General features: G+C 39.0%; 1 protein-coding gene and 3 long non-coding RNA genes across 5 annotated transcripts in view; 3 read left to right on the top strand and 1 right to left on the bottom strand.

The window, feature by feature from the left end:
- Nucleotides 1-9382, bottom strand: part of LOC120434786 — a 25622-nt gene extending 16240 nt beyond the window's left edge. The window contains exons 1-2 of the long non-coding RNA XR_005609353.1: nt 9320-9382; nt 8355-8421 (exon numbers count right to left, since the gene is read on the bottom strand). This is a non-coding gene — a long non-coding RNA (uncharacterized LOC120434786). The remainder of the gene's footprint in view (nt 1-8354; nt 8422-9319) is intronic.
- On the top strand, nt 3077-5013 carry LOC120434785. The gene is made up of 5 exons (XR_005609352.1): nt 3077-3090; nt 3259-3416; nt 3575-3662; nt 4469-4674; nt 4935-5013. It is a non-coding gene; the product is annotated as an uncharacterized LOC120434785 (long non-coding RNA).
- On the top strand, nt 5038-5424 carry LOC120434784. The gene is made up of 3 exons (XR_005609351.1): nt 5038-5104; nt 5224-5303; nt 5408-5424. It is a non-coding gene; the product is annotated as an uncharacterized LOC120434784 (long non-coding RNA).
- Nucleotides 8900-26026, top strand: lclat1 (lysocardiolipin acyltransferase 1). 2 transcript variants are annotated; one of them, XM_031747141.2, is made up of 6 exons: nt 8900-9243; nt 19850-20017; nt 20579-20777; nt 21062-21208; nt 22538-22654; nt 23609-26026. In XM_031747141.2, exons 2-6 carry the CDS (start codon nt 19850-19852, stop codon nt 24133-24135), a joined length of 1158 nt encoding a protein of 385 aa, XP_031603001.1. In that variant the 5' UTR covers nt 8900-9243; the 3' UTR covers nt 24136-26026. The 2 variants fall into 2 exon arrangements, with proteins under 2 accessions (XP_031603001.1, XP_031603003.1); XM_031747143.2 differs by having other exon boundaries at nt 8900-9247.

Below are 26026 nucleotides of genomic sequence, written 5' to 3'. Positions count from 1 at the left end.
ACACTGCTTCACTATCACTCCTCTGCGCATAAACTCACAAGAACCCCTTTTTATTTCCTAAAACATACCATTAAACAAAATGCTTACCCTTTATGCCCTAGCGCCCCTTTAGATTTTTCCCTTTTTGCTCCACTTTGATTGTTTTCTTGTTCTTTCGCTATCCCGTACTTTTATTCCATTCTGTTGTTCCAACAACATTCCCATACTTACACAACAGTAGAAATGCTCTCTGCATTCCCACACTTCAGGTTTTGTTTCATTATAAACAGTTCCCTTGCTATTTTAGCGCTGCAACCTTACTCTGTAAGCCACTGAGTTTTATTCTTTGTGTTCATGCATAACTGTGCCTCTGTGTTTGTGCTAAGCTTGCAAAGGGGTGCAGGGGCTTGACGGTTTTATGTACAACTGTGTCTGTTATTATGAGCGCCATGTGCGTAAGGGAAAGATTCTTTTCCCATGGTTCCTCAAGTGTGAGAAGAAAGTAGAGCTCTCAGGACATGAAGCAAAAACTCAGATAGTTATTTATAACCTGTCTGGAGTCGGCCTACCAAGCGTAGACACATATCTGGCACTGTTAGCAAGGGAAGAGTTAGAATAAGATACATGGAGAGGGATGCGAACAAGAAGGGGGGATTAAAAGGTGAAGGAGTCAGGGGGGTAAAATGAAGGATGATGAGGAGGGAGAGCATAATGACACCTGCGCCTTGACATTGCTAAATCATAGGTCAAAGACCTTTCATCTCTCTTGGTGGCCAATCTAAATAAGGCTCAGTGAGATAAGGTAAAATGCAACCATAGTAAAAGTGACACCTGTGATTTTGTTCAGCGCCATTATTGCCCAATAAAATGTAACCAATGTACTTTCCAAATGACACTACACCGCTGATACATGTGATAAACCAATCGGGAACAAAACACCATAAATTGCTATTTGAAACAAATCCTGCATCCCTGCAAAGATAACCGGACTCAAGCATGCGCAACTCTACAAATCCGCTCTATGAAAGTCATCAGACAAGACATAATGCAACAGTTGGATACACAGCTAAAAGCCCAGAGGACTGATGAGTCAGAGCACCCCGGGACTGAGCTCTCTGTTTAACAGTGATGCAAGGTGCATCTCAGTTTAAAGCTTTTAAAGCTTTGATCAATACAAGACCGCTGGCGTCCACTTTGTGTCGGAGTTTTGTGCGTTAATGTGCTAAGCCACACACAGTCAGAAATAGGGGTACGGAAGGGGTACATTACTGTGCCCCAAGGTACAAAAATGACATTAAGACAGTCTAAGGACAAATATTGGACCTCGGGGTAACTATCTGTACCTTTTTTAGCGTCTGAAAGGTACATACATGTTCCTTAATTGTGAAAAGTACTTATTTGTACCCTTTCTTTCAAAAGATAAAGTACAGGTTGATTAAGCTCTTTTTGATTAGAGGTTTTTTTTTTTTTTTTTAATTCTTTTTGACAGTAATTTATTTGCAACTGTATTGATTTAAGCATATATTTTAGTGTTTTATTTTATTTTTATTATTTTCATTGCTGTTGTTGTTTTGTATTCCCTGAACCCCCTTATTTTTTAAGCTGCTTTAAGAACAATGAATTTATTTGAAAGAAAAAAAAGTAAAACGCATTTAAACATTTTTTTTTAAGAGTGATTTTTTTAAAGTATAACTATTTGGATGAATTGCAAAAAAAGCACCCTTATTGAACTCTGAGTGCGAGTTGAGCCCATCCTCACAACATCAAACAAAAGTAGAAGAAGAAACTCAACGAATAGCTGGTGGATTCTAGAACTTTCTGTAAATGCAGCAGGTGCCATTTTGTTTTATCAACGGACGGAGATGGATTACGAACTTGCAAGTCCTGGTGTGCTCTGTTCACTTTCAACCGAGGAACTCTTAACAAAAATACAAGAGTGGGGCTTAGATGTCACGAAGCTGAAGCTCAGCGTTTCAGAGGTAAGTTTTATTTAAAGAAAAATGTAGCGTAATTACTAATTATTGGTTTAGCCTAGCTTAACGTATATTAGCAATTTAGCTAGTTTCGACACTCTCTTAGCTCAAATTATGTCTTTTTACAAACGTTTTACAAACGTTTCATGTGTAAAGTTGAGGTCACAGTTCTGAAAATGAAAATGTGTACACATAGTATTTGTATAAGTTTGAACTTGTATGTGGTTCGCCACAGTCTATGGGTTCAGTAACCCCTGCGCAGCGGAAGCGGCGTAAATTTGATTCCCTGGTAGCTGAATGCAGTTTACCGTTAGTGTATTAATGGTTTAATAAAATCACGTTTTACATCCATTCCAAGGCCATCAACACACATGGGCGGCTGAATATAACGTTTAAAGGAAATATCTTGGCGCCGCATTTGTTTAAAAATATAACAAAGGGTGTCGCAGCTGGGGTTTGATAGTCGCGTTTTAAGCAATGTGGGAACTTTTTCAGCATGTAATCTCAGCTTGTAATACAGTCCTGCGGGTGTTATCGCTATAAGTAATCGGTCTGAAAGAACAGACGGCAGAAACTGTCGGAAATCTGGAGAAAGGAGTCACCTTAGTAGTGAATATTAACAAATTACAGCATTCTAGTTTTTTTTCTTCCAAACTTGAAAGGGCACAAAAGCATGCTCAGACTCTGCTCTCCTGTGTCCAGTAGTCCCAAACAAACATCTAAATTTAAAAATGAAAACTTTGCATATCGAGAGGATTCACTCTAAAAATTTGGTTTATTTTATTTAATTTACTGATTTTTTTTTTTAATGAATATTTCTTTGAACTGAAAGAAGTTGTACAAAAGGTTTTAATGTGTGTGATATACGGTTTTACCCATGTAAAAATGTGGTGATAAATATCCTTACATGGAATTTAGAGTTTGTACTACCATTTATCTTGCAGACAATGAGGTTGATGGTGACACAGTTGACTGCGGTCTTACTGAGACTATGGTTGCATACCTTTTCAAGGATCCTTCAAAAAGCAGGTTAAATTCAACCAATTTGTGTCAAGGATGAAGGAATCTTCAGTGACGCTGACTCTACAGACTGTCTCTCCAGAAGACTGGCAACCATCTGCCGATCAACTTCAATAAGGTATTTTCTTATTTATAATGAAGTTAGTGTGTCTGAAGCATACATGTTGGCCGTTATGCACTTTTAGGATTTAGTTAATATGATCATTGTTTCTACCATATGTATTGTTACTGTAGTGTTTTATACTTCAATTCATGCAATAAATCAAACACTTAACTGTTTTCACAGCAATGAAAATACTTTGAGACTGCCAGCCTCTTTTGAAATTCCAAGATTTCCCAAAAATCTGCAACTAAAACTGGACAACAAAGAACCGTGCCATAAAAATCAAGGGACAGACACACAATAATCAGAGTTCTATATGAAGCTGTGGCACAGTATACTATGTAAGTTAATCAGGGTAATGTTAGCTTGTTGCTTTAGAAAAAGCTGAATCTGTCATATTGAAAATAAACGCTACATTACTAAGAAACAATAACTGACACTTGATAAAGTTTGTTTGTCAGCAGTTGCTCTAACACTTATGTTTCTTCTGATATTACAGGTATCCCACAAATTCTGAATATGTGCAAGCTGTGAAGACGCTGGTAATGAAGTATCCTTTCCTCAAGGATCGTGAGGGAAATGGTTATGTAAGTTAAATTTAAAATTTGCACAAGGTTCCTTCAAGATTACAAAGTAAAAGTGAAGCTTTTTCGATCTTGTTTTGTTAGTAAGACAATCTGTAGCCTCTCAGTAGGTTTGTATGAAGTATGTTTACTGATTCTTTGTTGGGTGTATTTTGTGTAGATTGTTTTACAGTAACTTATGTTTCTGTTCAACAAGCACACATGGCATATGTCTTTGAGGCGTAAATTCAAATCAGAGCGGGCACCACTAGTCGACAGTGAGGCAGTGAGGCGTTGTAAGGAGAAGTTTGGTTCTACAAGGAGAGGGCAGCCTAATAAATGTCAGCGAACAAGTCAGAGAAATGTTTGTCAGGTTGGTGTGAGGGACATCTTGAGCTATAAAATGTTCTTGCATCTGTTATTACATCTAAAACTAAGGATTAGGGATGCAACTGTACCCCTTTTTCAAACCGAAACAATACCAATACTTGGATTAGAGCACTTGCTAATACAAAGTACCAGTGCTAATACTTCTACCTCACAAAAATTATTAATTGGAAGGCGCTAAAAGAGGGTGAACTAGATTAAAAAAATAAAAAATTTTTTTAAATATGACTCAAAACTAAAATTTCAAGTTAACAATTAAGATTTTATGTGAAATTATTTCAGAGTTTCCATATTTTAAATATTGGTTCATGGTATCGGTTAACTTTAACCGATACAAGTTCTTTGTGATGCACAGATCGTGTCAGCTCTAATTGTATATTTAGTCTTATGTTGGGTTTCTAATCTGTTTTGACTTTCTCTTCTCACTCTTGCTTTCTTTCAAGGGACCATGCGTCCAAGGAGAGATTTATTATCCATAGACGCCCACTTAAAGGTCTTACAGTGCCAATATCAGAAGATGCAACCAGATACCATGGTGGTTCATAACCGTATGCAGCAAACGTTTGCTTGGCGGCAAAAAGAAATTGCAGATGGTATGCCTGTGGAGGATGCGTTGAAGAAGTACCCCTTCTTAGGGATGCCTACTGGTGTAAGTCAGAAAGCTGAATTGAACTTGGAAATAGCTGTCACATTTAACATGTTTATAGTAGTAAATTTTATTTGCCCTTGACCTTGCTTTCTTCATCTGTCCCTCTTTCCTTTTTGTATGTTCATGTAACTTCTTACAGTATTGTTGTTAAATTCTATAAAAAATAATTATGCAGCACCATACATAATTAATATCAACTTTAGATTATTTCATTTTCATACACTGTTATTTTGTACTGAAAATGAATTTTTTTACTGTAGCTGTGCAACGAACTCGGGTGGATCCAACCAACAACGGGTAATGTAAGCCAGCGATTTCGTGAAGGGCTCTCATGTGTTGCAGCAAGGTGATTGACCTTACACGAGGAAAACCCCACTCTACCAGCTCTACCTTGATGCAAGAGAGGAGGCTCTCACTGATGACCTACCAGGTATTTTGCTTTTTTTTTAACTTCAAGGCTTCCATTTTATATAATTTTTATAGGTAACTGGAAATGCCAGATAAAATGCATGGGTGATATTGTGGGGTTTTTTGTTTTGTTTTTGGCAGATCTTGACACAAGGGCTGCACTTTTATTCCTGCCATACGTCTTCAAGGAGAAACTGGATCTCTTTGTCATACTTGGAGAGGTGTGTGTATTAAAATATTTAGTCTATATAAAAGGAAAACAAATGTATCTTTTGTTAAGAGACTAAGATATTGCTTTCCTCTACCTTCTCTTTTGACTTCAAAGGTTCATCCTAAAACCCCTATCCAACTGTTCAGCTACTTCATGAAGACTGGAAACCAGTGTTCTCCAGAAGCGCTCAAACATTGTGAAGTTGGATGGCAGTGAAGTGTGCAGAACCTCGTGTATTTTTGAAGGAATCATCTCTTCTTTCTGCTTGTATTTTGTCTTCAACCTTGCTTACCCAAAACATCTGAAGAACACCCTGATTTTCTCCAAAAGTACATTGTGAAAATAGATGAGGGTGAGGACTGGCCTCTGCTAATCACAGTCACCAGACAAATAAATCTTCTGTATTGACCACCATGCCTCAGCCATATCAGTGCTCCAAATGTGGCAGAAGAACCTTTAGTTTGATAAAGCTTATTCAGCACATAGGACTTATTCATTCCCATGATGCCAATTTTGATATAACTTGTGGACTCAGTGACTGCTGTTCTTCTGTTACACCAAAGTGTCATTATTTAATCCACTATGCAAGACTGATTGAAATGTTCGGCCCTCTCGTTTGTTATGGTGTATGAGATTTGAAAGTAAGCACCAGTATTTCAAAGCGTTGTCCCGCAATTGTAGAAATTTTATGAACATTGCTACAACTTTGAGCAACAGACATCAGTTCAGACAGTGCTGGGAGTTTTCTAACAAAAGTTTACTTGGTGAATTTGAAAATGTTTTTGGAAAAAGTGTGACTACACCATTTTGTCATTACCACTGGAACTGCAACAAGCACTGACAGTCTATTGTGGCTTTTCTGAAGTTGATAGTGCTAAGACCTAAGAAAGCTTTCCAGCGTGTGTCAGAAGTAATTGTGAACAGTGTCAAATACTGTGTAAGAGATGTGTTTGTCATTGATGTACTGCATTCAGAGAAGATTCCTCTGTTCTGGCAAATTAAGTACATATTTAATATTGACACAATGTGGGTCTTTTGTGGAAAAATTCTCATTCCTCTGTTATATGACAACCATTTTCATTCATACAGTGTTAGAGTTGATAGTGAATGGACGTTGCTAAAACCTGGACAGGAAATTGATGTTGCAGCTTATGACACATACTCTGTTGATAACAGTCTGTATTTAAGAAGGTAATAAATGTGACAAGTATTTTTGACTTTGTATCTTCAATTTTCAAATCTTGAGAGGAAAAATATAGGAAATCTGTGTGTAGATACTGAACCTTTAGAAAGACATTTTTGTACTCCTTTTAAGGGTTCTTTTTGTACTTTATACTAAGGGTACAACTTTGTCCTTTAAAGTACAGGTTTGACGTGTAAAAGGTACAAATTACAAGGGTACAAATCAGTACCCACAGTTTAGGGTACAGAACGGTACCTTAGAGGGTACCACCCCAGTGACAAGCCATTGTACCCCTATAGGTACATTTCTGTACTTTAATTTCTGAGTGTGCAGGCTGCTGCTATTCCGTAGAGATCAGAGTGGAAAAAGTGAGGACAGAGAGACGGGGACATGGAGTTAAACAGACAGAAAATAAAAATGGAGTGACAGCGTTGTGTGTGCCTTGTTACAGATGTAAAGCTGAGACATGTCGGTTTGTAGAGGAAGAGAAGCGAAAGGGAAGAGGATTTAGATCTAACCATCCCCTCTGAAAAAACAAAAAAACGCAATAGGTCATCAGAGGCAAGAATGTTATATAAAAAAACAAACCAAATGGGGTTTTTTTTCTTTCCAGTAAAACCTCATTAAAGGGCTATCAATAGATTCTATTTAAAATAAACCAAAACACAGCATACTATGCCTAAAAAGTCACTCTCTCTCTCTCCCACATGGACTTATGTAAGGGGAAAGGCATGTTTAACTTAAATCAGTGTTGTTGCTCATGTCGAGCGCTATCAGTCAGTTTGGTCATAACTTTCACTGTAAAAAGAAAAAAAGAAGGTGATTTACACTAACTACACTTACCTCCCAAGTTGTCTTTTATCAGCAAACAAGTGTTTGTGTTTTAACTTTTCCATGGATTAAAAATACTTGAGCTCTCCGATAAGAGGAATTCTCTTAGGGAATATGATTGGGAGAAAATGAGCAAAATTCTTTTGCTAAATTTTCTTAAAACAACCGTCATCAATCTTGTGGAGCTGCCGCTTTTTATTCGAAGGTGAGCTGCCACCAGTCTGAAAAAACACAACGTTTTTCCATCGTCTTCTGAAGTGATGGAGCTGACCCTTGAAAAGTTTATACTGATAAAGCCATGCAGTTCAATTAGTCTCTCAGATAGAGTGCATGCCACAGGGAGCAAGTCATGGAAAAGTCTTGAGTTTAACTAAGTGCACTCTCTCTTTTACGCTGTCTGTCAGTCCATCTCTACCTCACTCCCCATGCGTGCACTCGCGAGCGAGCACACAGAGTAGGCTGCCGTGTGCATGCTCTGACACACTAAGACGCATCGACCGCTCTGTGCACACACATCCCTCAATGCTGAGGTAATTTGTATTAGTAGAACAGCCCATAACTGTGGGTAAAAGAAACAAATGACATATGCAAAGATTTACACTACTTTAAAAGGCTGCGTTGGAGGACTTGAGATGTATATCATCAATACCTGGATGACGTCTGATATATGACTAACAGGAATCCTGCTGAAGAACAATTTAACATGAGTAAAAAGATTTTAAGCTCTGACGAGAGAGAGATTTAATGTGCACAAAGGCAGTTACCTATGGAAACATATCTGTTCAACGAACATTGCTTCAATTTAAAGAAATTTAGGCCACTGCGAAGGTTGCACATCCTGAAAGAAAGTCTAGTCCAACTTCAACCAAGAGCCTGAAATGATTGAACTTCTGAGTGTACTCTGTACTTTCCCTGTTTATTGCTAACCAGTTTTAATGTTTAAAGGAATTGTGTTTTGATTAGTGAAATCAAAACACAGGGGTTTTTTTATGTTTTCCGTTGGTTATTTCTGCTCCAACTGTTTACTTTAAAATGATCTGTTCTTACCCTTTGTTGCCTGTGACTGCTGCTTTGTTAATGATGCACTGACCTCTCAGTGCATTATGATGAGGACCTGTACAACAGACAATGAACAAAATGTTTTAAATATGCATTGAATGCTTTTCTATAAAATAGCTGAAGCAGCTCACCCTATGCAAGTAGCAAAAAAAAGCCTTTCAGACATTTTCATTAATTAAACCATAATAGTGCTGAAATTATATGATGCATAAGCGTAAAAATGCATAAAACCATACTGTGCACAAAAAGTACTTAAGTACCTGTTAGCTGGATTTTTCTCTATTGTCAACTACTTTCTTTTTGCACATCCTACGACTTCAAAGGTGCAAACTAGTTCGACTGCTGCTAAAAATATAAGAAATGTGTCAGTGAAAGTCACTATCAGCTTGCGAAATCTACGCTGCGTTCTCTATGAGGGCTCTCCTTGGCAAAACCTGCTCCACATGGCACAGGTCTGCGGTTTTGAGACCGTCATTTTCTCAATGAAGCTATCCTGTGCAAACAGCACCCCCTGTCGACTCCTGTCTGTAAAGACAGGTGAGAGGTAACAAGTTGAGAGGTCGGCTTCAGCTAGCTAAACGTTAAGGCTGATGCTGCAAGTTTGTGTTTTAATAGTGAGTAAATGCTTTCGTGTAAAGCGAAGCTGCCTCGGTTCCGTGGTTAGAGCAACAAATACTTCACAAAACAAAGCGTGTGCGAGGCAGTTTCAGCCGGTGTTTTACCGGCGCCAGCTCTCGTGTTCTGGCGGAGCTCCTCTTGCTAATGTTTGCTAGTTAGCTAGCTGCTAGTATGTCGCAACCCAGCGTTTGGAATTACCGGAGCTAACGTGACTAGCACACCCGCATCGATCGTTGATTGTGAAGGATAAGCACGAAAGGTGGGTATGTTAAAATTGTATGTTTTTCACAAAACTCGATGCATTAGCCATCAACATTAAAAGTCTAGTAGTTTACCTCAAGGTAGCTTCTCGTTTAATAAATGTAGCAGTCAGCGTGTACGTTGGGAGATCAGCTGTTCTGTAGCCAAGAGATTATAAAGGCAGTTTGTGGAAAACATCAGCTTAAGGCAAAGTGGTGCAAATGATGCTTGTATGGTTACCCCTACCTAATAATGTGTTCACCGTAATAGAGCACACACTGTCAGAATGTAAACATTAGCTTCTCTATTAGCCAATCCATTTGACTCTGCAGTATCTCCTCGTGGATTATTTGCATTAAAGGCTGCTGCTAGGTCAATATTTACGTAGCAACATTATTATTTACAGATAAAATATGGCACAATTCTCAGCTGAAACTTAAATCTAGGCTAATCAGGGCTTTCTTTCTTCCTTACTTACTCCTTCCTTACTCGCCCCACCCTGGAATAGTGGAAAAAGTATGGTACGATAGATGGTACATTAGTTACTTTTATTGTTGCTTTAAAGGTGACGTGAATTGCTGTGAGTTGCTCTTGGATGATATTAGTTAAGAGATATCGTAGTTTGGAAACACAGGTACCCAAAGTAACTGCATATCAGTTTCCCTTTCAGGCAGCCTTAGGGGTTAATACATTTCTATCATTTCAAAACAAACCAGCATATACGTAGATTTAATCTGAGGCGATTGAGCTTTCTCCTTATCTAAAACAAAGACTTGCTTAACATGAGATAGTTGCTATAGTTATTAATAACACTGCTCTACAAAAAACTTTTTTTTGTTTGCTATTGGGCACCTCACACCTGCTTTTTATCTGTTTTTTTGTTCTTGTTTTTTACACTGATTTCAGAAGTACAACCAACTTGCGTCAGGTTTTTGAGATACACATCACTGATGTTTTGACACTTTTGAATATCAATATAGCAACACAATATCTGAAATTTCAAACATTTCCCCTACAAAATAGTTTTAATGTGCGTACTCTGATAATAAACCAGAACACAACACCAGACAGACGCTAAAGCAAATTTCTGTCAATTTAGCTCAAAATTAAACATGTTAAAAAATGTTTAATACATTTGCTTTTGCGCTTGACTTAGCAAGAACCAACAGTAGTCGCCCATTATGCTAGGATTGAATTTTCCCTGATATCAGTTTATTTCTCGATTAAATCTTTCATCCATGCTCATCGCTGATTTGGTGGGGGAAAAAGTCAAGATAAGAACGTAAGAAGTGCATCTAAAGTGACGTTCGGCAGTCATTAGCTGAAATGCCTTTAGCATGTTATCCATAAGCTGAGCACAATTCTCTGCTCTGTGATTGCCAAGAAAATTATGGACAACCTGCACAAAGGCTTCCCATGCTGCTGATTCATTTGGCTTCTGAACTCATTGTCAAGCATCATTTCACCAATTTCAGGAGCAACAAAAACACCTTCCTTAATTCTGACTACATTCTTCTTAGGACCAGACTTACTTCCTAAATGCTTAGAACATCAGGTTTTCACATTTGAAATCACCAAGTAAAATTAGTTACAGTACAAGAGAAAGAATCCCAGTAGTAAAATGGTAAATTATCACTTTGTCCATCCCTGTTCCCTTTCCTTGCCTTTGGTTCTTGCATCTCAGTCAATCCCTTCCCTTTAGGGGTCACCTGCTTCATTATCTGCCTCCCTGTCAACCTAACCATCTCATTCTCAGATTCTTCTCTGTGGTCCTCCTCTTTTCCTTCTGTCTGGCAGCTCCTTATTCAACATCCTTTGTCCAATATATCCACTATCCCTTCTCTACACAAGCCCAAACCATTTCAGCCTCTCCTTTCTAACTTTCTCTCAAATCTGCTCGACCAGAGTTGTGATTAAATAAATTTATACTTCGGCCTGAATAGTTTAGTGTTTGTGGAAGCAACTCTGTTTTCTTTGATTACCTGTTTGGAAAACACTTTTGTAGCCTTGTATTTTAAATTTATTTCTGTTTTTGTTTTGTTTTTTTGCATGTACAAAATAGTGCAGTTAATTTACAATGTGGCATAATGTTGCAAGCTGCTTGCCACACCTCTTACACGTGGTGCCAAAGAAAGATGGGGAGGACAGGAGCCAAGTGGGCACAAAAAAGAGAAGCGAGCAGGACTACTTAATGTCTTCCTCACCTGTGTGCAGGAAGTATGCTTGCAAAGAATGTGGAAGTTGATTGACAAAAAAATGGTTTTGTCACTAAAGTTTAAACCAGATTTTCCATCACATCCTCTTTGACAACAGCCACCAGCTTCCTCTATTAAGCCTTCTATAGTCAATTTTGTTTTTCCAGGAGCTTTTGTCGCATTTCTGATACAACACATGTATCCTGTGTATTGATTTTATGTTTATTATCTCCCCTTGCTACTTTCTTTTTCTGCCCTTAGAGTGAATATTTTGGTCCAGATTTCACAATGATGCAAATGAATTTCAGTAGAAGTCAGTGAAACGTTCAGAAACCGGTTTCTGAAATTGCAAGATAAAGAAATTAAATCAGTTTCCTAACTTCTTGACATGTTTAATCTTGCCAAGTTACTCATTGAGTTTTCTAAATCAGTACCTGCACTTAAATCATTACCATTACCCCTTTCATTCCTCCTCTTTCTGTCTCTGTCTCTTAACACAAACACACACCACTTAAGCTCATTGTTTAGCCTCGACATGCTTGACCTGTTCACTGTGATTTGCTCTGTTGGGATGTCTGGTCTTAGCTCGATGCTAGGAATGTAAAATGAGTGCCAGAAATTTCAAACTTGAAAAGTATGTTGTGCTTTGTGTGTGTGTGTTTTGGGAAATTATTTCAGGATCATTACTATGGTGATTAAATAAATGTTAAACCAACCAAGTAGACAGGAATAAATCAAACTCACAAGCCCTGCTGGCCCTGGAGTATGAAAACAAGTTTCCCTGGATGCCTTGCACAAATAGTGTTACCAGGCCCCATGTGTATATGGGGCCAAGCGGAAGAAAAACATGTTTATTTAACAATTTAATTTTCATAATTCCACTCAGTTTTCACATCCCTGGCTCCAGGTGTGTCAGGCCTTTTTACTGCATGTATGAATAGCCTTGTCTAGTTGTTTCAGCAGCCACCCAAGGGTGTGTGCTTTATTTGTGTGTGCGTGTGTGTGAGTGGAAAGGGACGTAGCCTAATTGTGGCAATTGTGCTGAGCAAGCTTGTTGTCCTCAGCCCTCTCATGCTTCACATTTTCCGTTGTTAAAACCAGCAACCCTTAAACCCTAAATGCCAACATAATCATGCACAAACACTCTTGGATTGCTTAAATGCACCTTCTGCCACTTTGGTTGATGCCATGAGACCTGCTCTGTCATGATGCCGCAGAAGGTGTCAACAAGGGCAGGATGATGAAAGTGTTGGGGAAGGTAGTCTGAACCAGAAGCCTGTACAGTCATAACAGTAATTGAGGTGTAAAGGTGAGAGCTGAAGTTCACATAAGAGAGGAAAACACCTGCTGGAGAAAATTGCTCCCAGTAGCACGAGCTCAGAGATGCCAGCGTCAGCAAGGGACTTGCTGTGCCTCTCCATTTAAACCTTCATCTTCTTAATAGTAATTGACCAGCTTTAGGGCTTAACTTTAAAACTAGTAAGTATTACAGATTATAAGGGTTTCCACGCCCTTCTCTGTAATATACGCAAATCATGTGGCATGGCTTTTTCTCATTGAGCATCAAATCAGGTTTGCTGCCAAGCATGCAAAGGTGTAGCACATCAAAATATTTGACTCTTAGGTTACTTGCTTACGTGCAGTTTTAGTAGGTAAAAACTACTAATACAGGAAAGTGCGTAATGTCTCAACTTGCCCAACTTCAATAGGCTTGTTTGAGATGAGCAAGGCTTGCGTGGAGATGATCACAAGTGATCTCTTGGAATGTTTTCTGGTTAGATTTCTGTCCACTGACTCAGTCTGAAATCATGCAAATATCAGTAAAGATAATCTCACAGTATCTATGTGACTGTACCTTGTATTGGTTTCCACCAAAACCTCGGGGTGTGGTGGAAAATGACAGGCTCTGTCTGATCAGCAATACAAAAACATTTCTAACTCTTTTCACTAAATTAGTCAGACTTGTTTATGTTATCTTCATTGCAGTCTGATAGTTCTCGTCTACAAAATAAATATTACAAATGTAATTATTTTTATATTTATTGGCACAAAAGCTTTTTTCAGTAAAATAAAATAGCTTTTCCTTATATACCTTAATTCAGCACATTTGTTAGAAGAAAAAAATATATCTTTTTAAAAATTGCACCAAGTGAAGTGCATAAAATAGTCTTTCCCTTCATTCATTGTACCTGATCTGAATAAAACTAATAGCAAAGTGCTTGACAGCCGTGAGATCCCTCTATATTTCCCCAGTAGTGTTTTAGATACGGCACTGGTATTTCCACTTTAGAAAAATAATTGTGTGCACCCTCCTATGGAGTGTAATATGGTCTTGCCACAGCTACGCGAGGCACTTTCAATCAAAAGATGGCCCGCATCTTTTGACCAGTATGTTAAACCTTTTCCTGAAGCCATCGTTACGCCCCGTGTTTGGTTGACCCTTGTATCTTTGCCCAAATGCGACTGCGTTGGTGATTTCACTGCATCATTGCTCACTTTTATGGAAGTTTGAGTTGAGCAGTGTTTTTCTTGACCTGCCTGCATTAATTATACCGCAGTTTGTGCTTTGTTTTCAGGTGGGTGAATAAGTTACTTGTGTGGTTTTGCGGTGCAGACACAACTCTACAGCACTCTTTGCATATAATTTGTTCCTAGTTAACATCACTTACCCTAAATCTGCAAATTTCCGAACAGCAAATGACGATTCAATTCGAGGGAAAAGCTCTTTGCCTCCTGCTGTGCCACACATTTGAATTTTCTTATGTATCTCTCTTTTAATGCACTTTTACTAAGCCCATCTAGTCCAGGAAACCTGAAGCTACACAGTGCAGGGAACAGCTGTGATTGGCTCACGCAGGCATGTTAATGTAGCGACCACTTGATTTGCTTTTACTTTCTATTGGCGGGACACACATTTTCAGTGGCACTCAATCATGTTCCTTTAATTGTGAGAAGCCAGCATCTTCTGAGATTAAATGTGATTAATTGCGCAGCCCTACTGTTAAGATACGCATGGACTGTGTACAAGATTGTATAGCTTCTACTTTGCTGTTCTTCCTTTTTTCTTTTCTTTTTTTTTTTACATTTTTTGATCCGTTTACAACAAAACAATAGGTATAAAGCTAGTGCCAGCTACTCTGAAAAAAATAGAAAGCACACTGTTTTGAGGCTTGATATCTTGTTGTTTATCTCCTGAAAAAAATGTGCAGAGACCTCAGATCACTGTGTAGATTTTCTTTTCAGGCCAGCTGTTTTGTAAATGTAATCTCTGCATCTCTGGCTGCAAGATAAGGAGAATGAGCCTCACAAGTCACAACAATATGTAAACTGTATACTTAAGGACTGACATGACACAGTGTTGCTCCTTCACTATGACTGCCTGACAGATCAATAATGAACTGTTGTTTTGTGTTTATCTATTCAGATTAGTTGAAGTAGTATCAGAAGGGATAGTACCAGCAATCCAGTTTGGCCATGACATTTATTTTTAGCAGCAAACTGGTATAATGCTTGCTTTCATCATGATCACACTGGCTGTGTGAATAGATCACCCTAGAAGCTTTTGTAAGACGGGTTTAGTTCATCTTAAATTAACCAACTATTTTGTATTTGATTGATCAAAAGACACTGGTCTACACTTTGTCTTTTTTTTTTGAAAGGTGTTTTTTTTTTTTTTCCTAAATAAATATTGAATTGTTATGTGAATGCCTTGTGCAATAAAAGGTGTTTAAAAAATTTCAGGCTTATTTAGCCTTTTCCCAGGCTTTGGAGGAACCATACTAAGAAATACATGGAGGTCTCCAGTCTTGGTACTAATGCTGCATTCAGTGGACACTGGGAATCCACTGTTATCTCTCCCCAGGGAAAAAAATCAAACAAACAAGCCTTATTAGCTCATCTGTTTCTTCAGTTAAGTGATGGGGGTTGTTATTCATAAAATGGCAAAAAAGCAAACCAGGAGGCAGCCAAGAAATTACATAAATCAGTTAAATCCAACAAGATTCCTGATTACATTTTCTAACTTTCCACTTCCGATGTGCCATTAATGCAGCATAAGAAGGTGCAACAAATCAGGTGGAACAAAATGAACAGGAGAGGGAGGAAGATGGCAGTCAAGCATCTGATCTTGAGAAGGGGTGTAATCAGGCAGACTAAGTGAAAACACCTGTGTGAAAGTTCGAAGCACATTCAACTTTCAATTACCATTGGAAGCTGACATGTTTACCTCTCATATCTCTGAGAAGACAAGGGCTGAATTAAGTCCCTTTTACCTTTCGTTAGAGTGATGCGATTGTTCTTGAGCGTTTTGTTGTGATTTGACACCATTACAAAGTACATACTGCATCAGGTTTCAGTTTTGTTTGCAACCATGTGAATGACAGTTTGTACATGGGCTTATAATGACTTCCAAGGATAATTTTCCTAACACAATAAAATGTAAGTGTGGTTTATCAAATTTTCCATTAGTTCATTATCATGTAATGTTTTAATGCTTCCCGGTAGCAGGGTTAGTGGGTCAAAGGTTCATTAGCGGCCTACAAATGTTCTCCTCGTGCCTACATGGGTTCTCACCGGGTACTCCAACTTCCCCTGACAATCCAAAGACAATGGTGAATGATTGTGTGTCTGTCTTTGTAAGCCATGCAGCAGACTGGAGAGCCATCTATGGTGTACCCCACCTCTTGTCTTATGGTAACTAGGATAGGTTCTACCCACACTCCTCACCCCACCCTCACTTGAGACCCTGAATCTGATAAGCGGAGGAAAAATTTTACAATACAATAAAGTTTAAGTGTGGTTCAACCAATTTTTCCATGAGTTTATCACCATGTGACGTTTTTAGTGCCTCTGAGTAGTAGGGTCAGTGGCTCAAAGGTTCAATAACAGCCGAAGCTTAAGGTGCTAGTGGTTTTTGTAATTTCCATTGTGAAGTTTTTAGTCTTGCTTCTTTTTTTTTCAGCTCACACACACAAATGAGTAAGTGTCCCTGTCTTCCAGTACATGTACAGTATTGTGGAGAATTTGCAGCCACTTGTCATTTCTTGATATTTTGTTTCCAAGTAACCAGTCCTCCTTGTAATTTCTAAAGTAGTCAGATGTGGCAAAAGTACAGACATTCTGTACTTATGTGGAAGTATAGATATTGGTATTAAAAATATTCTCCAGTAAAAGCTTGCTTATTAGTACTTATTCAACAAGTGAAAAGGTAGAAGTTCTGAAGTGTACTCAAAGCAAGAAAGTAAAAATTAGCTCTCTGGAGGACATTCTACCAACTATTTTTGTGCAGAGCTAACTGAACCTTGTGCTATATTAATGCAATAATAAAATAATATTGGTAGATGAAACTTTATTTCAGTCTAAATTTTAATTCTAGTGAATGCACTCAGTTTGAATCAGTTATGTAGAATATGAGCAAACAATTGGAGGAAAATAAATACATTTCTCTGTTTTCTGCTGTTTACATTCTAGAGGGTGACTTTACCTTTAAACAGGAAAATGAGTACAGTTAGGGGTTAAAGTGGGATTTGGCACATGGGGGAACCCTAAAATCAGTTGTAGTGGCTCAATGTGGGGAAAATAGTAATAACTCCAGCAGATTTTCTTAATGTGCAGGCTGTGATTAGGTGATCTGGGCCACTGCAGCTCTGAGGTTTGCTCCTTTTTGTGGATTTGCACAACTGAATTCAACAAGATATAAGCACATATCTCATGAGTTCTCTTGGCATCCTCTGTGATGACCGTATATTGTGCATGTTATTTTTATACTAGACTGTATGAAGGTGGAATTGAGTGAATGAATCTAAGCATCATCAGCTTAACTTCAGGGTCATCTGTGCTAAACTTGAGCACCACAGCCACTGTGCACTAGTCACACACAGTTCTTTGCCTAAATCCATCACAGTACGGCAAATCTAAATTGTTTATCCTGCACTAACCTGCAGAATATTTTCATGCAGCTTTTGAATAACACAAACTTAGCATACCTCAGTTTGTTTTGTAGAACGCTTCACAATATGAAAAATCATTGTTTCACATGTACAGATAACATCTGACATAAAAAAAATCAGGACTTGCATGTAAGCTTTAAATTTCCAGTTGATCAACTATCATGAGCAGTTATTACCTTTAAATATAATCTCTCTTCTTCCTCTCCTGTCCTGTCTTTCTCCATCTCTGAGTAGTTTTAGTTCTCATTCTCTCCCCTGTGAAATATAGCAGCTGTAGCTTTTAGGTAGCAGGCATACTGTGACAAACTGCACAGAAACAGTTTGTGTGTTTGCCGATGTTTGTTAAGCTGATAGAAATTTTGCATCTGAAATTACCTGCCCCGTTTAAAAAAAAAAAAAAAGTTACTCCCTTTATACTCATTCTTCTTTCTTGGGGCTAGCTAAATGCTGACGTACCACAACTGCAAAAAAAAATTATGGACATCTGCACTCATTCCGGGCCCACTTTAACCCCCTGACTATAGCACCCAGTTTTGCCTCTTTGATCCCTTTTTATGCAATGTCCCCTGGTGATTAATACACAAATAGGATTGGCTTTCATGTTTTACTGTTTAGGTTCAAATGAGTTTGCTGTTTGAAGACCTGCAATGACATGAAATAATAACTCCCCTTAAATTTTAAACCAAAAACAAGGAGCCTGTCCTGAAATGTAGGGAGTAGAAAGTAAAGATATTTGTTTAAAAATATAGGAGTAAAAGTAAAAAGTTGTCAGAAAAATAACTGCTCAAATAAAGTACAGATACCTAAAAATTCTAAGTAAAGTAAGGAAGTATTTGTACTCATTACTTCACACCTCTGAAAACAGTCTTTAGGTTCTTTACTTTGGAAATTGGCTACTTTTTCACTCATTTCATTGAGCAGATCATCTACTAATCAGAAGATTGGTGGTTCAAACATGGAAGAAAAGTACATTCTGTGCATATCCAAGTTCAACGAACTTTATGACACAGGTTTACATGCATATGGGGACCTCAGATGTGAAAGGGACTTAATTACGCTCGGGCAAGATGCGGAACCCCAAATTGCCCCCAGATTCATTCATCAGAGTAGGAATGTTCAAGATTCAAGAACTTTATTGTCAATACAACACAGTATACAGCATACCGAAATGCTGTTTCACCCCAAGCCCCCCATGGTGCATTTATAAGACTATAAAAGATATATCTCCAAGAGATAGAGAAAATTAGGAATTACAAATAAATAACTTGCTAAATTTGGATACAATACTAACTGTACAATAAACAAAGACAGGATGGAGACAATACGAAGTGCTATAGGTATTGAATACCAGGTTCAAGTTATGTTAAATAGAAGGGCACATAGCTGTAAAAAAAAAGTGCTTGTATGAATTGAATAAGGCATGTTGTATAAAGTGCTTTGAGTGCTAGAGTAGAAAAGAGCAGAAAAGTACTATATAAGAACCAGTCCATTTAACATCCAGTGTTTGCCTCATCAGAAATAGTCTCAGTGGACTGAACCAAAGATCACTAGCAATCACTGGAAAAATCAGTGGCAATCGATCTTATGGCACCTTAGTTCAAATAGTCATCAGTTTGGAGGTTAAGGAGAGAGGTACAACAGCAAGCAGCTACAGCCATCTGTTAAACATGGTGGAGGCTCTGTCATGGTTTGGGTATCTTGACAAAACTGATGGGATTATGAACACTGAAAAGGACTGTCAGGTTTTCCATCGTCCATTATACAGCACCATCTGGAAAACATCTGACTAGCAATAGCTTCATTATTAAGCATGACAGTGAGCCTAAGCACACACCCGATGCAGTAAAAACATACCTAGCATTCCTAATCAGTTGAGACTTTAAATGTAAGAGTATCACTTTCCAGGCTTTTTTGCTTTCAGTGGCTTAACACTCCATATATTGCCATATTGATTACATCCAAGTTCCTGTTACAATATTTTAATTTTGGAAATGGCAATGAAGCTTATTCTGTTCCTGATTATACTTGAGTGATAGTTTAAGATCTTCATTCAACAAAGCCATTTTATTAAGAATAACAAAAGGTTTCTCCACCAGTACATTCAGTGAATAATTCCAAAACCACAACAAAACGTGATTTAGTGACTGTGCACCCACAGTCTGTCACCCACAGAACAAAAGGTTCCCCTATTTACATTCCACCCTAGGAATGTCTGCCCTGGATTTTCCACTGTTTGTGGGCAAATATATTAAAAGAGCAATAGAACTGCAATCTTTGCTTTTGGCGAGACCGCTAAAGACCACATTTGTTTCATATTATCGATGTTCTCCTTCTTAGCTTCTTTCCATAGCAGAGATCCAAGTCTGGAATACAGTGACTGTCATCATCCACCCACTTAATAAAACAGTGTTTCTTTAAAACTGTTATGTTTATTCTGAATGGACTTGTACTCAGCTAATCTTGTCTTGTTCATCTCTTGCAGATGGCTGTGTCAGTGCGGGGCCTGTACTTTGTGGTGACCCTGTTTTTGGGTAGTTTCTTCGGGAGCGTCTTCATGCTGGGGCCAGTTTTACCCCTCATGTTGTTGTCTCCTGCTTGGTACCGCTGGCTCACTGATCGAATTGTGGCTACCTGGCTCACCCTACCTGTGGTGCGTACACCAGCTTACCCTTTACTTAACCTGCTTCTGTGTGCGACAGATGGTCTTAAGTTACCTGTGCTTAGGCTGATGAAAATGTGCCTTATCTCTTAATTTGTCAAAACTACACTTCATTTATTCCAATTATGCCTGAGAACACGGCAGAGGTCTTGTGTATTATGATGACTACAACAATTGATGATCGTACTTATTTTCTTAGAAAAGAATCAACAATTTGCACACTGCAGAACTCTAATTTCTATGTATTAATGTGACATTTCGAACATACCTGCTCGTTATCAGATGAAACATAAGGTGGTGCCATCTAAAATCACCTGTGATTGGTTATATGATCATGAACAATGGCAATAATATCCAATCAGAACCATGTCTTATTATCTTCTCATTCTTTTGGCTCTCTTTTCTGCTTTTCTTTCTACCTTACCTCTTCCTAGTTCCGCCTTCTCCCTTTCTATGATTTTTCTGTCATCATTCTCGTTTCCTCTTTATCTGTCACCCTCGCTTCCCTTTCGGTTCTTTTATGCTCCCTCCATCCTTGTCTCTCTTTTACAGTCCTTGCTGGAGCTAGTATTTGGAGTGAAGGTGGTGATAACAGGTGATGGTTTCATTCCCGGAGAGCGGAGTGTGATTATCATGAACCACCGTACCCGCCTCGACTGGATGTTCCTTTGGTGTTGTCTGCTCAGGTACAGCTACCTTCGTCTGGAAAAGATCTGCCTCAAGGCTGCGCTTAAGGCTGTTCCTGGCTTTGGTGGGTATACAGTGGGTGCCCTGCCCTTTCCTACACACAAAGACACTCGTGTACACTTACACAAACTATAATGTAATATATGCTTTGCAGGGCAAAGAGGTTTACTTTTACTGAAAGACGAGATAAAACCATTAAGTCTGACTTGGCTGAATGTAAATATAAGAGGAACAGTATGATGTAAAGTTAGAGCACCAAAGTGTTATACAAGTTCAGATCATACTTTAAGATGTTAGCCAGTTTACCTTGATAAGCAGACATGTGACGACTTAATATTTGCTTTGCAGGTTGGGCAATGCAGGTTGCCTGCTTCGTCTTCATTCAGCGTCGTTGGGAGGAGGACAAGAAGCATTTGGAGAACATGCTGGACTACTTTTGTGACATCAGAGAGCCCTTGCAGTTGCTGCTCTTCCCAGAAGGCACCGACCTTACCGGTGAAGTGTAAACCTTGCAGCGCTTAATTCATTCATGGGGCGGTCTGTCTATATTTCAGTTATTACTCTCAAAATGTGTTACCCACCAGTCAGCTTCCAGAGTTCAGCGTAGCGCTACACCTTTTGCACGCCTTTGCACTCGACACTGTTATGCAAACACAATTTCAGAGTGATAAGACATATCTAAATCTCTTGTCACTGTCATTTCTGCAAGAATGCTCTGATCTCTCGGTCTAAGCAAGAGTGACACTTGTGCCTAAAGGCCCCTCAGATCCCATTTGAGCCAGTCAAAGTCCTGAGTAGCTTTACTGGGAGAAGCTTAACTCCATTTACATATCATGATGTCACGTTGAGCTGAATGTACTTACATCATAATTAGCCAGTAGGGTCTAAGTATTACTTTACAGTTGGTGTTATGTTTGCACCCTTGTGAGTGTGTTTGCATGTAAGCCTCTTAGACTTCAAGGTTTGATTTGACGCAAGAAACAAGGGGATATATATAGGGTATGTTGACTTCTTACGTGGAAGTTCATTAGTCTTGCACTGCTTATCCTAGAGGCATACAGACCAAAGGATCAAGGTCAGAGCAAACTTTTTAATAAAGCTTTTAAAACTGAAATGCGTAAGAGACTGTGTAGGAATGACAAACAGCTTTGTTTAAGAGAACAGGTGTGATCAACAGAGCTGTCTGTTGTCTGAGTACTCTGTCTGAATTTGCTTCTTGTTGCATAATATAACTTATGAGTCATGATATAGTTTACATGTTCCAGCAACAAGTTCCCGAGGAATGTTTGGCTAATAAATAGTCACCTTTCCTGTGTTTATGTCCTCACCCCCCCATGGATTTTTATAAATGGATAAATGTTTATCTTTAGTGGGTGTATTAATGAATCTAATCATATCCCGTAACCCATGTTGTTATTGTTACTTCTATTTTTATAATAGTACACTGGAATTTTTTGATTATGTATCCCATGATTTTGGCTGTTGTTATTATTAAGGCTATCTAATATGCAACAGTTGATCTTGTCCATGATATTTTGGTCTGACAGTATAAATTTCATTGCAAAGGTACTCTAAGTTTAATAGTTTTTAAGTACAAAGTCAAAATGAATACAAACAGCTAATACTCCTAGCATCTTAAAACGATCCTTTTTTTTTTTTTTGTGCCTACATAAAGGTTTATGCACTCTTCTTAAAACAGTCATATGATACAAACTTAGAGTCTTGATTGCATCCCAGTAAAAACATTTATCCTGGAGAGAATGAGTAACATGATATGTTTTTACAGAGTTTTTACTCGAGTTTTACGGTGTGTGTCTTCTGCAGAAAATACAAGGGCAAAGAGCGACGCGTTTGCTGCACAGAACAGCCTGCCGAAGTTTGAGTATGTTCTTCATCCCCGCACCACAGGATTCACCTTCATTGTGGACAGACTACGAAAAGGTCAGCTTTGAAGGACATTAACAGCTTCTGAAATGATCTACATTAAACACGTGACTGATTTACTTGTAATAGACACGTTTAGGATAGTTGGCAGTCGGACAGTGTAATGTGTTCACATGAAAATAACCAGGACACAAAGCCTGTCACGAGGACGGAAATATTTTATCTCTAAAACCAACTGAAAATGACATGCTGCTACAATGACTGTACTTATTCCACTGACGCTGTTCATACAAGGAGGGATTATACCTGTTATTCTTCAAAGTCTCAGACATATGCTTCATCCCACTGCCAGTCATTACAGCTACCCGATATTCTCATATTTCTGTCTGAGCTCATCCTGGCAGTCCTCCAGAGGTCTTAAATACCATCTCTGGTCCTGCTGTCTCACCCCCCCCCACCCCCACTGACCCTGCATGCTCAGCAGTGACACAGACTCTCCAAGCAGGTGTTGTGAAACACTGTGATATCATCAGACTAAGCCAATTTTCATCTCCCTTTCTTTATGCCACTGACTGACATACTCATGCTGATCATGTTCTCCCTGTTCGTATCCACTGTGCCCCTCTAAGCTCTATTTTTACTGTGAGAGCAGGCGCTTGCAGGTGTCATCCTGTGCTTTTGGTAATCTATTTCGTTCCCCCCGTGTATACAAGGGCACTGTAGATCAGTGATGACGGTAGTTTTGAAACAGCGAGTTACTGGATAATTGGAGGTGTCTGAGTAACGGGGCCAGTGAACTAGTGTGGTTTTGTAGGAGAGATAATAATTCTCCCCGCAGTGGCTTGTCTTCATGTCTAAAAGATTTACCGTTTGTGGGTCTGGATCGGAAGTTGAGTTTTTCACGGTTTTAAATGAATTTGCTTTCATCTGTTTTCTTTTTTTAAAATAGTAAGTAGTGTTATTCTCCCATTGATCATTTTAAATTGTGCTTATTTTTTACTTTTTTCCCAGGTGACAATTTGGATGCCGTCCATGACATTACAGTCGCCTACCCCAAGAACATCCCACAGACAGAACGCCACCTCGTATCCGGCCATTTCCCGCGTGAGATCCACTTCCATGTCCGGCGCTATCCGGTATCTGCACTTCCCACCTCTTCCTCTGACTTAGAATCTTGGTGTCGGGAGCGCTGGGCCGAGAAGGAGGTCCGGTTGCGGGACTTTTACTCAGGGCAGCCCCGCGCCTTTGACAGGGATGGCGTTGCACGTGTGCCACCCTGTAAGTCAGAGCTGCGAGTTACTCTGATCAAAGCGGCCTCACTGCTGTATTGGAGCAGCTTCATTGCTCTGTGTTTCACTGGCCTGTGGCTCTGGGCTCCTTTCAGGCTTTACTTCCTGATCATGGTTGGAGTGTACATAGCTCAGCACAAGCGCTTTGGAGGCCTTGAGATGCTGGAGATGGCCTGCCATCGATACTGGAAGTCAGTGTCTGCTGATGTCAGTGAGAACAATAAAGTGCTAGATGGAAAAATGAAGTGAGGAAATACAGTTGTGATGAACAATGACGTGTTACCACATGTACTCAGCAAAGACTGAGGACTCATTTGTCTACACTTGTTCAGTCCAGTGAGCTAAAGGATCCCATTGTGGAACCTAGTGCTCCATGCCTTAGAAAGACAAAAATAAGTGCACCCACGATGGTATGCATGGCTTCAGTGGAAAGAGCTTAGCTTTCTGGGGGGGAAAAGGAATGTTAACCATATTAAACTGTGTTGGGTTTAGGGAATTCATCAGACATGATGTATCACTTGCCCTTTCTGTGAGTTTTCTTGTATAGTCACTGTTATTTAGCTTGCCGTTTGTCCATTTTTATCCGTTTCATGTAGTAGGTGTTTATCATGGTTTGTTGTTTGGGACCTCGGTATGAACCTGTGTCAGAAAATACTGCTGTTGGTATTTGTCATACTTGTTAGATATTCATATTTTTGAAATTTATTTTATTGTATGCTGTAATAATCTTTTTTTTTAATCATGAATGGAGCAGAGCCATAGTACAGAACGTGTATGTATGATGACTTGACTTCTGCTAATATTCATATTAGCACTATAAGATGGATTATTTAAATCAATCAGCTTCTGTTAGAAGTGTTCAGCAAGGAAAGAAAAGGACAGATGTAATTCCCAGAGAGTTATTAAGGCACATATGAGTAAAACTGTTTACTTTTAGTGGGTATAATTACCCTTTTAGCCCTTGATCCTTAGCCTATATGGTGGTTTCACTGTATATGTCTCAATTGCTCAAGTCAATATGACAATGCAGCTTTTCCATGTTAACCCAGCAGTGAGAAAAGCAAACGTCAACTTTAAAAACAAAAAAGCAATCAAAAGCAAATAGTCTGTCATGTGAGGAAGCAGTAGATCCCCATGTCAGTGGCAGGGTTGCCTGTAGCTATATTGAGGCAGCACTTGTATTATTATCAAAATTAAAGATCCTACTGATAAGTCTGGCTTACTGTAGAAGCAGATGGGCTTTGTGCCCTTTCTGGGGATGAAGAGACGCCTTGTAGAGACAGGATGTGGGTGGTGCTGGGGTGGAAGAATGTCCTGTTGGGACAACGTTACCCCTCAATGTGCAGGGTGGCACAGAGAACCAGACTTGGAGTGGAAAACTGGCCCTGAACTCAACCTAATCCAAAAAAGCCCTGTAATGCCCACCTCTGCTGGTATCCCTCTCCAGGGAACTGGCATTGATGCGCCAGCTAAACTCAATTAGCAAATGACAGCTGAGAAAGCGACTCCAGTTGTGCCAAAAAAGGAGTGAAATTGAAAGAAGATTGAAGCAGTTCTTCAGCCGCATGTTTCACCTCTTGTTCTCCTTGCCTTTGCTCTCTGTTCAAACCCAATTACATTTTTACTTGAGTGAGTAAAGGAGCATTTCGAAGCATTTTTGAAGGTTTACAGCAGTTTCTGTAACACTGTGAAATGTGTGATCTAGCTGACGGCTTCAATCCACTTTTGTAGTACTAATCTGTCTGGCGCACAACAAAGTCGACAATGGGGTCTTTTTTTGGTTTGGTTTGTGCAAATCCAAAGCTCCTCGAGTTTATGTCAAAAGGGGCTGTTTCTAGTCACTGTGATATATATTTTTTTTAACAACTCGATCATCAGCATGTTAGTAGTTTACCAAACATGGTACTATATAAGTGTTTTGTTTTTGTTTTGTTCTATCCAAACCATTTAAAATTCCCAAACCAGCTGGAAATCTGTCTCTTTCACCTGTGCTGTTCTGTGTTGCTCATTTTTACATTTCCTTGTCGATGCTGGACCTCCTTAAAAATCACTGTCCTCAGGTAAACGCAGTGGACACTGTTATGAGTCAGTCTTTTAAATGAAGAGATATATATCTAAATAAATATGCTGTATCAACCCA

The sequence above is a fragment of the Oreochromis aureus genome, linkage group 19 (assembly GCF_013358895.1).
Source record: "Oreochromis aureus strain Israel breed Guangdong linkage group 19, ZZ_aureus, whole genome shotgun sequence".
NCBI classification, from domain to species: Eukaryota; Metazoa; Chordata; class Actinopteri; order Cichliformes; family Cichlidae; genus Oreochromis; species Oreochromis aureus.
The sequence above is the reverse complement of the archived record's forward strand: the minus strand, read 5'-3'. Positions and strand labels throughout refer to the sequence as shown.